This window comes from Orcinus orca, chromosome 6 (assembly GCF_937001465.1).
Source record: "Orcinus orca chromosome 6, mOrcOrc1.1, whole genome shotgun sequence".
Lineage (NCBI taxonomy): Eukaryota > Metazoa > Chordata > Mammalia > Artiodactyla > Delphinidae > Orcinus > Orcinus orca.
The window spans coordinates 51,164,319-51,179,398 of NC_064564.1; the positions used below are offsets into that span (position 1 = coordinate 51,164,319).

A 15,080-nucleotide genomic window follows, 5' to 3' on the forward strand; every position below is an offset into this window, starting at 1 on the left:
GCAGAAGTGTTTATGCCATTAATCTCAGAACAATACTCTGTGGTTGCAACTAATTCTATTAGGTTAAGTGACTGGCCTTGAAGTCATCACTGAGGCTATGCAAGCAAATCTAAAACGGTGGTAAATCTAGAGGAGGCTGAAAAACCACAGAGGACAAAAATTGTACTGAAGTGGTTTAAAAAAACCCTTTTCCACTTTGGCACATCAGTGAGCTGCAATCCAGTGACTTCCTCTGTGTCAGCAAGGAGTCTACTGGGCTTCTAGGATGAGACCACCATTCTCTGGGCTATTTCAGGGCACCCTGAATCAGATATATGAACTACGCAAATACATCAATCACCATTAATATCAGCTAGTCTCTTACTTCATAAGGCAGGGACCTCTATGTGACCAACACGTGCAAATAACCAGATGTGCCTGCTGACCTGGAACAATGAAGGAGTGACATTTATGCTTGTTGAGTCCTGGGAGTTTCCCAGATTCTTTTCCTCCCAGTTCCACATAACTGTTTCATGAAATGTTTTTTACTGGGATAGATGGCTCAACTTTTCCAGACACACAATCATGTTGCTCCAAAGAACCTGGGTGTAAGATGATTCACTACGACCTGCCTTCAGTATATGTGGGCCAGACCGTGTACTCCACAGTATAACAATTAAAAGCCTATGTGAAAAAGCAAAAGCCTGACATACACATGCTATTTTACCAGGACCTTGTGAGAGCACTGCACTTGAAAACTAGCAATACCAAGGGTTTCTAATATGACTACTTTTTTTTTTCCTTTTCCAGTTTTAATATGACAGCTTCTACTTGTCTAAAGTTCATTATGTTGGGAATGCTGTGAAACCATGTCCTATTTCTATAGCTGAGGAGTGACTGAAAATGAGGGAGACAGTAATTATAGTAGCCCATGGTAATGCTGTCTGTAGACTACCTGTCAGGGGATATGTAAAACTAGGTTTTAATGAGGAATCTTTGGTACCTAAACCTCCCTGGCATGAGTCCAAGAGAGCCAGTGGTCAAAATTCTATAAAGAGCAAGGAGTAGCCATAGGTCCCAGTGCATTACAGTGATGCCTTCCCCGGAAGATCTCCAAGTACACACATAAGTTAGGCATGTGGGAACTGCAAATATTTTTATTGCTTTTATTAAAAAGCTGGAAATAGAAAAAGCCTTGTTACATTAAGACCTAGGATTTTAATTCCAAGGCCAAGGAGATATACATCTTTAAAAGTACTTACCAATTATTTTCTCAAAACCAGGAGCCAGAAGAATTCCAGCCATATATGAAGAGTTTTTTAATGAAATATGAATATTATACAAACTATGATCACATCTAGTAAAATAAAAAGAACTCTGTTCCAAGCTTCAAGGGTCTGATTCCTAGTTTCTGAATTTCTCATTAAGCTTGTACCTAAGTCATGTAATCTTTCTGAGCCTCGGGTTCTCCATTTGTAAAATATGGGGTTAGACTCAATGTCTAAACCGATCTCCAAGGAAGGCAGAGAGAAAGAGTGAAAAGAGCATGGGCTTTGGCGGACGACAGATCTTAGTTCAAATCGCATGTTTACCATTTACTGCTATGTGACCCTGGGCAAGTCAGGAGACCTCTCCACAGTCCATTTTCCTCTGATGTAAAAGAGGGACAGTAATATCCACCACCGATATTACTGTGCTTGGGTAGCTGTGAAAATTAACTCTCTTAACAAAGCACATTGCCCCACGTCAGCAATCCCTCCTTCCAGCTCCAGTGTTCTATGACTCCAGTCTTACCCGAGGTTCTACTTTGATTTGAGGACAGAGTAGACAGATGAAGATGTCCTAGAAGCCAGATTGCATTTGACTGAAGACCAATCACCCCAGACACACTGATGACCTATAAATGAAATGTAACAGTTCAATGATGGGGCAAGATCCAAATTCTATTCAATACAAGGCCACTCACAGGAGGCCACTAATCTTTTATGAGGTGGTGGCTTGGCTGGTAATGAGATATACAAGATGTACTATCAACTGTCTAGTATACTAAACGTGGGACATAGAGGTGATCAACAAGTGTTGCTGAATGAATGAATGAATGAATGAATCTATCAGTCATGATGGAACGTACCAGTGGTTGTCTCAGTTTTCACTGAGTCAGACTGGTCTAAAGGAATTTTCAAAAAATGAGAAAGGAAAATCCAAAAAGTAAAAAGAGGCGATAGTTGCTTAAAACTAAAGTACCTTTAAAAGTAGAAGGAGATACTATTTTGTTCTCTTCTTTGAATAATGCTCTATTACTGTTTTATCATTCATAATAAGATTTTTAAAATAATAGTTTTCATTTATAGATTTTCCCCCAAGTTACAGCAACTTATGTTTCAGTAGAATTTTTTGGGGAGAATATTCATATTCATACATGCAAAAGAGAGTTTCTTCTGTTCAGAAATTTGTTTGCTTTTAAAACCATGAATTCCTAAAACTTCTTTATGTGGTGAGTATTATAACCAGCTATATTTTGCAAGAATGAAAACAAGTATGCTAAGTGAAAAGCCTAGGATACAAAGTTCTACATATGATAAGAATACAACTATGCAGAGAAAATAAGAATGCTTAAAAAGAAATATGACCAAATATTAGTAGCAGCTGCTTCAGGTTGGGAGGAACATCATTGATATTTTTTCAGCTTCTTTCATCCTGTAATTTTAAGTTTATTCAATGAACATCGTGATTTTTTAAAAATAAAAATCTGAAAATATAAAATCATTTCTCAGCAGATGGACATGTTTATTCTTTAGACAAGGAGAATGCTGACCATAATTTACCCAAATACTTTTACCAGTGACATCTGAACTAGTGCCTCTTGACCATTCTGCTTAGATATATGCCCTGCCCTTTGACTGTCTTCCACTTTTCCTTGTCTGGAGGGCCTGACATTCTTTGCAAGGTCAGGTTTCAATTTTTAAGAGAAACCAGTGCCAACTTAACTCAAAAATGCCAGCTTTCTTTTTTTCCAGAGGTGGTGTGTGTTGATCAGCAAATTATGCAGGGCCGTAAGCCATGCTCCAATGACCCTTGAACTCACCATGAATAACCAGAGATTTTCCCATTGTCTAAGTAAAACAGTTTATATCATGAAAAAGAAAAAAGACCACAAAGGGGAATATCTGTTTTCCCACTCAACGGTCTGAAATTCCCCTTCTCACCTGAGTTAAAGTTCTAATGACTTCATTAAGTCTGCCTTGAAAATGAGAGGACTGGATGGCTTCTGACTTCAGCTGAAAGAAAAAGGAGAAATACCCATCCCGCATCCCCCCAGAAGTAAATAATGATATTCCCAGTGTATGAGTTACCATCATCTAAGCTGTGAAATAATTTATCATTATATCCTTATATTTCAAAAACAAAAGCTGTGAGTTCCTTGAAGGCAGTGCCCATGCTTTATGAAATCACTGATTTCCTAGCACCAGTTCAGTGTAGCCTGTAGCAGTCACGTAATAAACCTTTACTGTATGAACAAAGGAACACCTTAGAATTACTTGTAAATTTACATATACATATGTCCACTACACAAAACATTTTAAAGTGAAAGCATAATTACATAGATATAAACTTAAACATCACAGATGCAAAATGGAGTTTCTTATGAATGGCTTTTTAAATTTCTTAGGATCCAATCACTTTTCTCATTCAGAGAATTTTGCAGAAAGTAGGTAAGTTGACTAGGTTTAATTCCTACAAACCAAATAAAATAAGGAACATATCTCTATAGAAAGAATTCCTGACCAAGAGCAATTTTCCATATATAAAGGCATTAGAAAGCCCAGTGTAAACAATACCATGATCATATATTGTTCTTTCCTTAGCATACTGAGATATTGGGTATTCTTTTCTTGCTGTGACTATGTACACATTTAGGTTTCTTCCCCCACCCGCCCCCCCCCTTTTTTTTTTTACCTGCATTACATCCCCTTCAGAGCCTACCAAGGCCACCATGCCATGAAGAGCTGCCAAACACAGCATTGTGGAGGTGCCCTGAAAACAAAACATCAGAATATGTCAAGAGGGAAACAGTCCTTGGGTTGGAAGTGGATAAAAATTATATCAAAGAAAAACAGCTGGCCAAAATGGTACTAAATTTGTAGGGTCAACACAACCTGTGTCACTGAACTGAGAATGGCAGCAGACTTGAATAAAGTAACAGGTTAAAGTTGTTAGATTCTAGGTGGTTTCTTGTCATTTTTTTATTTTTCAAAACCACAGTGTTGTTTTAAAATTAACACACTGACAAAATAGCCAGTTAAAAAACAAAACTATAACGGTTAACAGGATGTATCATTTATAAGGCATTAAAAATACATGTGTCTTGGGGGAGATTGGTTTAAGATGGCGGAGTAGAAGGAAGTGCACTCACTCCCTCTTGTGAGAACACCAAAATAATAATTAACTGCTGAACAATCATTGACAGGAAGATATTGGAACTCACCAAAAAAAGATACCCCACATCCAAAGACAAAGGAGAAGCTGCAATGAGATGGTAGGAGGGGTGCAATCACAATAAAATCAGATCCTGTAACTGCTGGGTAGGTGACTCACAAACTGGAGAACAATTATAACACAGCAGTCCACCCACTGGAGTGAAGTTTCTGAGCCCCACGTCAGGCTTCCCAACCTGGTCTGGCAACGGGAGGAGGAATTCCCAGAGAATCAGACTTTGAAGGCTAGTGGGATTTCATTGCAGGACTTCGACAGGACTGGGGGAAACAGAGACTCCACTCTAGGAGGGCACACACAAAGTAGTGTGCGCATCAGGACCCAGGGGAAGGAACAGTGACCCCATAGGAGACTGAACCAGACCTAACAGCTAGTGTTGGAGAGTCTCCTGCAGAGGCGGGGGGTGACTGTGGCTCACCATGGGGACAAGGACACTGGCAGCAGAAGTTCTGGGAAGTACTCCTTGGCGTGAGCCCTTTCAGAGTCCACCATTAGCCCCACCAAAGAGCCTGTAGCCTCCAGCGCTGGGTAACCTCAGGCCAAACAACCAACAGGGACGGAACTCAGCCCCACCCAACAGCAGACAATCGGATTAAAGTTTTACTGAGCTCTGCCACCAGAGCAACACCCAGCTCTACCCACCACCAGTCCCTCCCATCAGGAAGCTTGCACAAGCCTCTCAGAAAGCCTCATCCACCAGAAGGCAGACAGTAGAAGCAAGAAGAACTACAATCCTGCAACCTGTGGAACGAAAACCACATTCACAGAATGATAGACAAAATAAAAAGGCAGAGGACTATGTCCCAGATGAAGGAACAAGGTAAAACCCCAGAAAAACAACTAAATGAAGGGGAGAACGGTAACCTTCCAGAAAAAGAATTCAGAATAATGATAGTGAAGATGATCCAGGACCTCGGAAAAAGAATGGAGGCAAAGATTGAGAAGATGCAAGAAATGTTTAACAAAGACCTAGAAGAATTAAAGAACAAACACCTAGAAGAATTAAAGAACAAGCAAACAGAGATGAACAGTACAATAACTGAAATGAAAACTACACTAGAAGGAATCAATAGCAGAATAACTGAGGCAGAAGAACGGATAAGTGACCTGGAAGATAGATTGCTGGAATTCACTGCTGCAGAACAGAAGAAAGAAGAAAGAATGAAAAAATGAAGAAAACCTAAGAGACGTCTGGGCCAACATTAAATGCACCAACATTCGCATTACAGGGGTCCCAGAAGGAGAAGAGAGAGAGAAAGAACCCGAGAAAATATCTGAAGAGATTATAGTCAAAAACTTCCCTAACATGGGAAAGGAAATAGACACCCAAGTCCAGAAAGCACAGAGAATCCCAGGCAGGATAAACCCAAGGAGAAACATGCCAAGACACATAGCAATCAAATGGACAAAAATTAAAGAAAAAGAAAAATTATTAAAAGTGACAAGGGAAAAACGACAAATAACGTACAAGGGAACCCCCATGAGGTAAACAGCTGATTTCTCAGCAGAAACTCTACAAGCCAGAAGGGAGTGGCATGATATATTTAAAGTGATGGAAGGGAAGAAACTACAACCAAGATTACTATACCCAGCAAGGATCTCATTCAGATTCGACAGAGAAATCAAAAGCTTTACAGAAAAACAAAAGCTAAGAGAATTCAGCACCACCAAACCAGCTCTACAACAAATGCTAAACGAACTTCTCTAAGCAGTGTTTCTTGGGAAACACAAGAGAAAAAAGGACCTGCAAAGACAGACCCTAAACAATTAAGAAAATGGTAATAGGAACATACATATCGACAATTACCTTAAATGTGAATGGATTAAATGCTCCAACCAAAAGACACAGCCTTGCTGAATGGACACAAAAGTACAACCCGTATATATACTGTCTACAAGAGACCCACTTCAGACCTAGGGACACATACAGACTGAAAGTGAGGGGATGGAAAAAGATATTCCATGCAAATAGAAATCAAAAGAGAGCTGGAGTGGCAATACTTATATCAGATAAAATAGACTTTAAAATAAAGACTGTTGCAAGAGACAAGGAAGGACACTACATACTGATCAAGGGATCGATCCAAGAAAAAGATATAACAATTATAAATATATATGCACCCAACATAGGACCACCTCAAAAGATAAGGCAAATGCTAACAGCCATAAAAGAAGTTGACAGTAACAGAATAATAGAGGGGGACTTTAACACCTCACTTACACCAATGGACAGATCACCCAGACAGAAAATTAATAAGGAAACACAAGCTTTAAATGTCACAATAGACCAGATAGATTTAAGTGATATTTATAGGACATTCCATCTACATGGAATGGAATGGAATCTGTACATTCCAGATTACACTTTCTTCTCAAGTGCACACACAACATTCTCCAGGGGAGATCACATCTTGGGTCACAAATCAAGCCTCAGTAAATTTAAGAAAATAGAAATCATATCAAGCATCTTTTCCAACCAAAACGCTGAGATTAGAAACAAATTACAGGGAAAAAAACATAAAACACATGGAGGCTAAACAATATGTTACAAAATAACCAAGAGATCATTGAAGAAATCAAAGAGGAAATCAAAAACACCTAGAGACAAATGACAGTGAACACACGACAATCCAAAACCTATGGGATGCAGCAAAAGCAGTTCTAAGAGGGAAGTTTATAGCTATACAATCCTACCTCAAGAGACAAGAAACATCTCAAACAAACAGTCTAAACTTACACTTAAAGGAACTAGAGAAAGAGGAACAAACAAAACCCAAAGTTAGTAGAGGAAAGAAATCATGAAGATTAGATCAGAAATAACTCAAAAACAAACGAAGGAAACAATAGCAAAGATCAATAAAACTAAAAGCTGGTTATTTGAGAAGATAAACAAAATTGATAAACCTTTAGCCAGACCCATCAAGAAAAAAAGGGAGAGGACTCAAATCAATACAATCAGAAATGAAAAAGGAGAAGTTACAATGGACACTGCAGAAATACCAAGCACCATAAGAGACTACTACAAGCAACTGTATGCCAATAAAATGGACAACCTGGAAGAAACGGACAAATTCTAAGAAAGGTATAACCTTCCAAGACTGAACCAGGAAGAAATAGAAAATATGAACAGACCAATCACAAGGAATGAAATTGAAACTGTGATTAAAAATCTTCCAACAAACAAAAGTCCAGGACCAGATGACTTCACAGGTGAATTCTATCAAACATTTAGAGAAGAGCTAACACCCATTCTTCTCAAATGCTTCCAAAAAATTGCAGAGGAAGGAACACTACTAAACTCATTCTACGAGGCCACCATCACCCTGTTACCAAAACCAGGCAAAGATACTACAAAAAAAGAAAATTACAGACCAATATCACTGATGAATATAGATGCAAAAATCCTCAACAAAGTATTAGCAAACAGAATCCAGCAGCACATGAAAAGGATCATACATCATGATCAAGTGGGATTTATCCCAAGGATGAAAGGATTCTTCAATATAGGCAAATCAATGTGATACACCATATTAACAAATGGAAGAATAAAAACCATATATTTTTATGTTTTTCAAGTCCTAGCCACAGCAATCAGAGAAGAAAAAGAAATAAAAGGAATACAAATTGGAAAAGAAGAAGTAAAACTGTCACTCTTTTCAGATGTCACAATACTATACACAGATAATCCTAAAGATGCCACCAAAAAACTAGAGCTAATCAATGAATTTGGTAAAGTTGCAGGATACAAAATTAATACACAGAAATCTCTTGCATTCCTATACACTAACAATGAAAGATCAGAAAGAGAAATTAAGGAAACAATCCCATTCACCACTGCAACAAAAGGAATAAAATACCTAGGAATAAACCTACCTAAGGAGGTAAAAGACCTGTACTCAGAAAACTATAAGACACTGATGAAAGAAATCAAAGATGACACAAACAGATGGAGAGCTATACCATGTTCTTGGATTGGAAGAATCAATATTGCGAAAATGACTATATTACCCAAAGCAATCTACAGATTCAGTGCAATCCCTATCAAATTACCAATGGCATTTTTTACAGAACTAGAACAAAAAATCTTAAAATTTGTATGGAGACACAAAAGACCCCGAATAGCCAAAGCAATCTTGAGGGAAAAAAACAGAGCTGGAGGAATCAGACTCCATGTCTTCAGACTATACTACAAAGCCACAGTAATCAAGACAATATGGCACTGGCACAAAAACAGAAATATAGATCAATGGAACAGGATAGAAAGACCAGATATAAACTCACACACCTATGGTCAACTAATCTATGACAAAGGAGGCAAGGATATACAATGGAGAAAAGACAGTCTCTTCAGTAAGTGGTGCTGGCAAAACTGGACAGGTACATGTAAAAGAATGAAATTAGAACATTCCCTAACACCATACATAGAAATAAACTCAAAATGGATTAAGGACCTAAATGTAAGACCAGACACTATAAACCTCTCAGAGGAAAACATAGGAAGAACACTCTTTGACATAAATCACAGCAAGATCTTTTTTGACCCACCTCCTAGAAATAATAACAAAAATAAGCAAATGGGACCTAATGAAACTTAAAAGCTTTTGTCCAGCAAAGAAATCTATAAATAAGACGAAAAGACAACCCTCAGAATGGGAGAAAATATTTGCAAATGAATCAACATACAAAATATTAATCTCCTAAATATATAAACAGCTCATGCTGCTCAATATTAAAAAAACCAAACAACCCAATCAAAAAATGGGCAGAAGACCTAAATGGACATTTCTCCGAAGAAGATATACAGATTGCCAAGAAGCACATGAAAAGCTCTCAACATCTCTCATTATTAGAGAAATGCAAATCAAAACTACAATGAGGTATCACCTCACACCAGTTAGAATGGGCATCATCAGAAAATCTATAAACAACAAATGCTGGAAATGGTGTGGAGAAAAGGGAACCCTCTTGCACTGTTGGTGGGAATGTAAATTGATACGGCCACTATGGAGAACAATATGGAGGTTCCTTAAAAAACTAAAAGAATTACCATATGACCCAGCAATTCCACTGCCGGGCATATACCCAGGGAAAACCATAATTCAAAAAGACACATGCACCCCAATGTTCACTGCAGCACTATTTACAATAGCCAGGTCATGGAAGCAACCTAAATGCCCATTGACAGACGAATAGATAAAGAAGATGTGGTACAGATATACAATGGAATATTACTGAACCATGAAATGGAACAAAATTGGGTTATTTGTAGTGACGTGGATGGACCTAGAGACTGTCAAACAGAGTGAAATAAGTCAGAAAGAGAAAAACAAATATTGTATATTAATGCATATATGCAGAATATAGAAAAATGGTACAGATGAACTAGTTTGCAGGGCAGAAATAGAGACACACATGTAGAGGACAAATGTATGGACACCAAGGGGGGAAGCAGGTGGTATTGGTGGAGGTGGGATGAATTGGGAGATTGTGATGGACATGTATACACTAATATGTATAAAATAGATAACTAATAAGAACCTGCTGTATAAAAAAATAATAATAAAATTAAATTAAAAAGGAAAAAAATGTACATGTGTCTCTTTCATTTGAAATTGCCTATTCTTTTATGGTTAAGCTATATATCTTGGCAGCACCTATAAATGGTCCAATAAAGTAGCTCTTTTTCCTTTATAAAACTATAAAATAACATGCAGGAGGTCCTTCTACCTCTGTTAGAACAATTCTGATCCAGGCAGGGAGCAGTTTGTTGCCCAAGTCTTCAGCTTTTCCATGTCCACACACAGACAAACCATGAACTATGTTTCCTAACGCCAGGGCAAAACCTGAAGTCTGTTAAAAATAAATTAAAAGAAGAGGTAAGAAAAAAAGAAGAATGGCACAGATCAGGAACGTTCATATACAGCAAAACAAGCACATTTAAGGGCTCCCTTTCCTATAGACACATTCTGTTTCCATCTGAAAATCAGAGATTTGCAGATTTTTAAAATCTACACCAGTCTGCAACAGAAACTGCAGTCTAATTGTATGGAATTTGGCTTCAGTAAGTCGTTTATTTTAGGAAAAGAATACTGCACTACTGATTGACTTGGGTCAAACAATCCAAATTCTAAGAAGGAGGTTAGGGTGAAAACACCAAGGTAAATCACCCAAGCCCAGTCAACCCCCAAACAAGAGGAGAAAATATTCTATAATGAGCACAGCATATGCAAACTTCTATATTTTGGTGTTTGCAAAATCTATTCTTTTTTTTCTAATTTTACATTAATTTAATTTTTTATTGAAGTATAGTTGATTCACAATGCAAAATCTATTCTGACTGTAAGTGAGCAGGCATACAACCATAAAATATAACAATACAAAACAGCACAGGCTTAAAACCTGGACTGAATCCTGCAGTAACCCACTATGGCCAATATTAAGACTGGAGAAATCTGAAAAACAAAGAACTGAGCAAACAAAATACAAACAGGGAAATTCTAGAGCCTGTGTGATCAGAGGGAACATTTTTGTTTCAATTTTTTAAAATTATGGTAAAATACACATAACATAAAATTTACCATCTTAACCATTTTTAAGTGTACAGTTCAGTGGTATGAAGTACATTCATAATGCTGTGCGACCATCACTCCCATCCATCTTTAGAACTCTTTGCATCTTGCAAAACTGAAATTCTGTACCCATTAAACAATAATTCCCCATTCCCCCTCCCTCAGCCCCTGGCAACTACCATTCCACTTTCTGTCTCTATGCTTTTGACTGCTCTAAATACCTCATATAAACAGAATCATACAGTGTTTGTCTTTTTGTGACGGGCCTATTTCACTTAGCATAACGTCCTTGAGGTTATCCATGTCATAGTGTATGTCAGAATTTTCTTCCTTTTGAAGGCTGACTAATATTTCAGAGGGAATATTTTAAGGGTATTTCATTTAAATTGCAGGAATCTAAATTTTCTTATATATTTAGTCATGAGCAGAGTTTCTCTGCCTTGAACTTGCTGAGGCTTTACTTTATCAGATTACTCTATGTATTCCTATCGTTACGAATTTTTGTTTCTAGCCTTACATAACTCTTATATTCCCTAGCCACGTGTTTTAAGATTTTATAAATACAGAGCAATAGCTGGAGAGCCAGTAAAGACTTTTGTACTCAGACGAAAAAAGAAAAAATGTCTATAGGGGATAAAGAGAGAAAAAGATGTCTGTGGATACCGGCTATAGCTGTGGACAAGACAAGAGTTAGAAGTTCCTCAGTTCCGGGCACAAACCATACCACATTATAGTCTAATTCAGAGTAAATTAGAATTAAGACTTAGCAGCAGCCTGAGACCCACTGAGAAATAACCAGAAATTCCAACCTGCTGGTTGTTCTCCACCAACAGTCGAAGCTTATTCATAATATCTTCAGCCTCTACAGCCTCAATAATTCCGGCACTGAATGCTGATGTACATACACAGCTGAGGGTATAGGCAAGGACCTGAGAAGAAAAGACAAGAGAAACACGTGTTTTCATGAGGGGAAATAAAAGAACACGGTTTAGTTGACACGAATATTTTGTCAAACTTATCCCTGGCATAAGGTTTGGATTCGAGTATACCCACTATAGACGGGGCATTGTTTTGCTGCCTAACTTATATTTCATAACAATATTATGAGATGGGGGTCATTATGGCTACTTTCTGGATAAAATCTTCGAGGCTCAATTACACATAGCTAGCAAGTGACAGAGGCGAGATTCAAACCTGGGTCTTTAGACGCTAAATCAAAAAGTTCCCTCAACAGTAGGAGTAGATTTTCATCACCAGTGGATACTACTAATGGCCATGTGCTCTGATCCAAGGCCAAACTGGAGAGGAAATTCGAAAGCAGTGAAACGCTGCTACATGAAGATTCCCTAGTAGAAGTAGTGGAGCATGACGGACGAGAAAGGTGGGTTTTAGAGTCGGATAAATTGTGTAAAATAGGGATAATACTACTCACTTCAGAGCACGGGTGTGATTTTAATAAGCAAATGAATAAATAGATGAATAAATGAACAAATTATAAATTTTTTAAAAATGTTGGGAGTAGAAACAATACTTGAGTGTATATCCCAAATTGACCACTGACTGGCTAAGTAACTTTAAGCAAGTCACTCCAACTATTTGAGCTTCCATTTGTCCAAATCAAGGTTATTCATCCCTCCCTGCTACCTTGCATTTTCATGATGAATCCCTTCCTCACAAAGATGCTGTTAAGACAAAGTAGAAATGTTCAACTCCTCACACTGATTGATAACAGCATGAAAAAAAGAGGCAGTTTCTAAGGTAGAAATTGGATAATAAAAATCAGAGGGGAGGAACAACCGAAATTGCTTGCTCGAGGCCTTCTAAATCAAACCATCAAGGCAGACAGATGCATCAATTATAAAAACCTTGCTTTCATTTATTAATCAAATTGCTCCGTGGTTGTAACATTTTCTCCTTCGGCTTAAAAAAAAAAAGTACTTTCCAACTGTGCTCTGCACTGCTTTAAAAATGGAAATGTGGTGCATGTCTTAGAACAAAACTGCAACCCTCTGTGCCCCAAAGAAATTCACTGATTCAACAAGTCCTATTGCTGAAAGCAGAGGAGCTGAGCAGGGAAACACAGCAGCCATTATGTGCTCATCAATAGCTCGTGGGCAGGCCGGGGGAAAATAGGATCTGCTCTAATGAGACGGAGAATCTAGTGAGGCCAAGAGGTCGGCCCAGGCTCCTCCCAGAGAGAAGAGCCCTGCAGCGGCGCGGCTTCACCTGGGCTCACAGACACACAGGCCTCAGATGTCCTGCTCGACCCAGTCAACACACAGACCAGAGCCCAGGATCCCAATTCTGCATATTTTTACACCATCACAGAAAAATCTTTTCATTAAGTGTGGTGAAGGGAATTTCCTCAATAATTTTTCATGCTTAACTGACATTAAAAAAAATCAAATGCCTTTTCGATCCGCAGTTTCTTAAGCTTATTCCTGGCCATTTCTTAAAGTTATACTTGGATGGAGGCTAATTCTAAAAAATCTCCATTTAACCTTCCTCCAGAAATTGCAGCTCTTCTTAGAAACTGCCTTCTAGTGATACTGAGTCAGGTTTTTATATTCACTAAAGGCTCTTATATGCCACATGTAAGTCTAACTTGATTTAAATAGCTGCACTATTTGAAAACCTTATGATCTAATGTAGGTTGTTTGCCACTCAGATTTTCTCCTTAGCCCAGATGAAATTGAGGAAGGATTTAATTTCAGAGTTACCAAAACAGGAGAAGTAGAAAATAAGCAGCAAGAGGAAAACAAAAGCCAGCAGAGGGAAGGAAACTGGAACGTTGGTCTCCTACCTCCTGAAAGGTTCTGCTCTGGCCCCCGCTGTCATCTAGGTACACGGAGAGCTTCCGAAGCGAGGCTGCCACGTGAACTCGCGACTCTGTTCGGCTGCTGTGGCTCATGAGGGACAGGACAAGTCCAACTCCCAGTACACAGCCCGTGCTTGGATGCCAAAAAGAGATGAGGAGTGAAAATCGTAAGAAATCCACGCCATTGCTCTTCACTTATCATGGGAGTTACCAGTGCTCTACAACCCGAGGTAAGATGGCTGGATTCTAATTCTGCTGCCTGGTGTACAGGTGTATTCCATGACCAACGCCCCCCCCCCCCCACCCAATCAAAATGTGTCCGTGGCCCATGCCAGTGCTATGTACCCAATGGAGAAAACAAATAAATACATGAAATAGTTTGACAAACTCTGTAAGAGAAGGAGGCATAAAAATTAGTCAAACCAGTTCTATCTCTGCACTTAGAGAAATGCCGTGGTCCTCTCTCCACTGACTGCCCCCCCCCAATCATGCTGAGTGCACTATGATTAACTGCATAAAGAGAGAAAAGCCTAAATTTCAGGATATGAGCTGAGGCCATCCGATTAATAATGGGGGGAGGAGGGGCAGATACATGCAAGGCATAATTACGAGGTACTGCTAAGTGCTTCATGTTTCCTAGTCAACTTCAACAAGTGGAATTTCTGTCTCAAAGAAACTGTGTATTTGTCTGTGCACAATGACATTAATCCTCTTCTCCCCTCTGATCCCTCCGAGTACCACTGGGTCAGAAGAGAAAATGGACAAATGACAGGCTTGTCAAAAGTTACCCCATGTGACAATTCAATTGGAATCTTGGGCTTTGTGCCCCAGTTCTCCTGAAAGAATACATATCCATTTAAAGAAAAGAATTGTTCTCCCAGAAAACTTCTAGTTCGTGTGATAAGATAAATGTGGCTTGGGGGTAATTTTTTACTCTTTTGAAAAAGTTTTTATCATCATTGTTGTTTTTCAAGTTGAGGAAATGCTGACTTTTTCAGAAACCATCCTCACTCTAGTTTGGCTTGCCTCTCTTCCTGATATCTACTGCTTAAGAAGACATTCCAGGGCATTTCTCCAATAACATATTTCAATGCCCGTATGTTATGTCATTTTGCTCTTATATAGCATCTATCGCTTTGGCTGGCGTCAAGACCTTCACATAGTTTCCTGAACATGTTAGTTACTTCCCCTGACACCTCTGTGCCAGCGGAGCTTCCACA

At 38.7% G+C, this 15,080-nt stretch overlaps 1 protein-coding gene across 4 annotated transcripts in view; it reads right to left on the reverse strand.

Annotated features, from left to right (window-relative positions):
- FOCAD (focadhesin) overlaps positions 1 to 15,080 on the reverse strand; it is a 312,830-nt gene that overhangs the window by 43,488 nt on the left and 254,262 nt on the right. For all 4 annotated transcript variants that reach the window (XM_004286219.3, XM_033417332.2, XM_033417330.2 and 1 more), the window contains 6 exons: positions 13,846 to 13,993; positions 11,852 to 11,971; positions 10,201 to 10,323; positions 3,937 to 4,014; positions 3,186 to 3,257; positions 1,774 to 1,876 (listed from right to left, as the gene is read on the reverse strand). In XM_004286219.3, the coding sequence (XP_004286267.2) occupies positions 1,774 to 1,876; positions 3,186 to 3,257; positions 3,937 to 4,014; positions 10,201 to 10,323; positions 11,852 to 11,971; positions 13,846 to 13,993 (644 nt within the window). The remainder of the gene's footprint in view (positions 1 to 1,773; positions 1,877 to 3,185; positions 3,258 to 3,936; positions 4,015 to 10,200; positions 10,324 to 11,851; positions 11,972 to 13,845; positions 13,994 to 15,080) is intronic.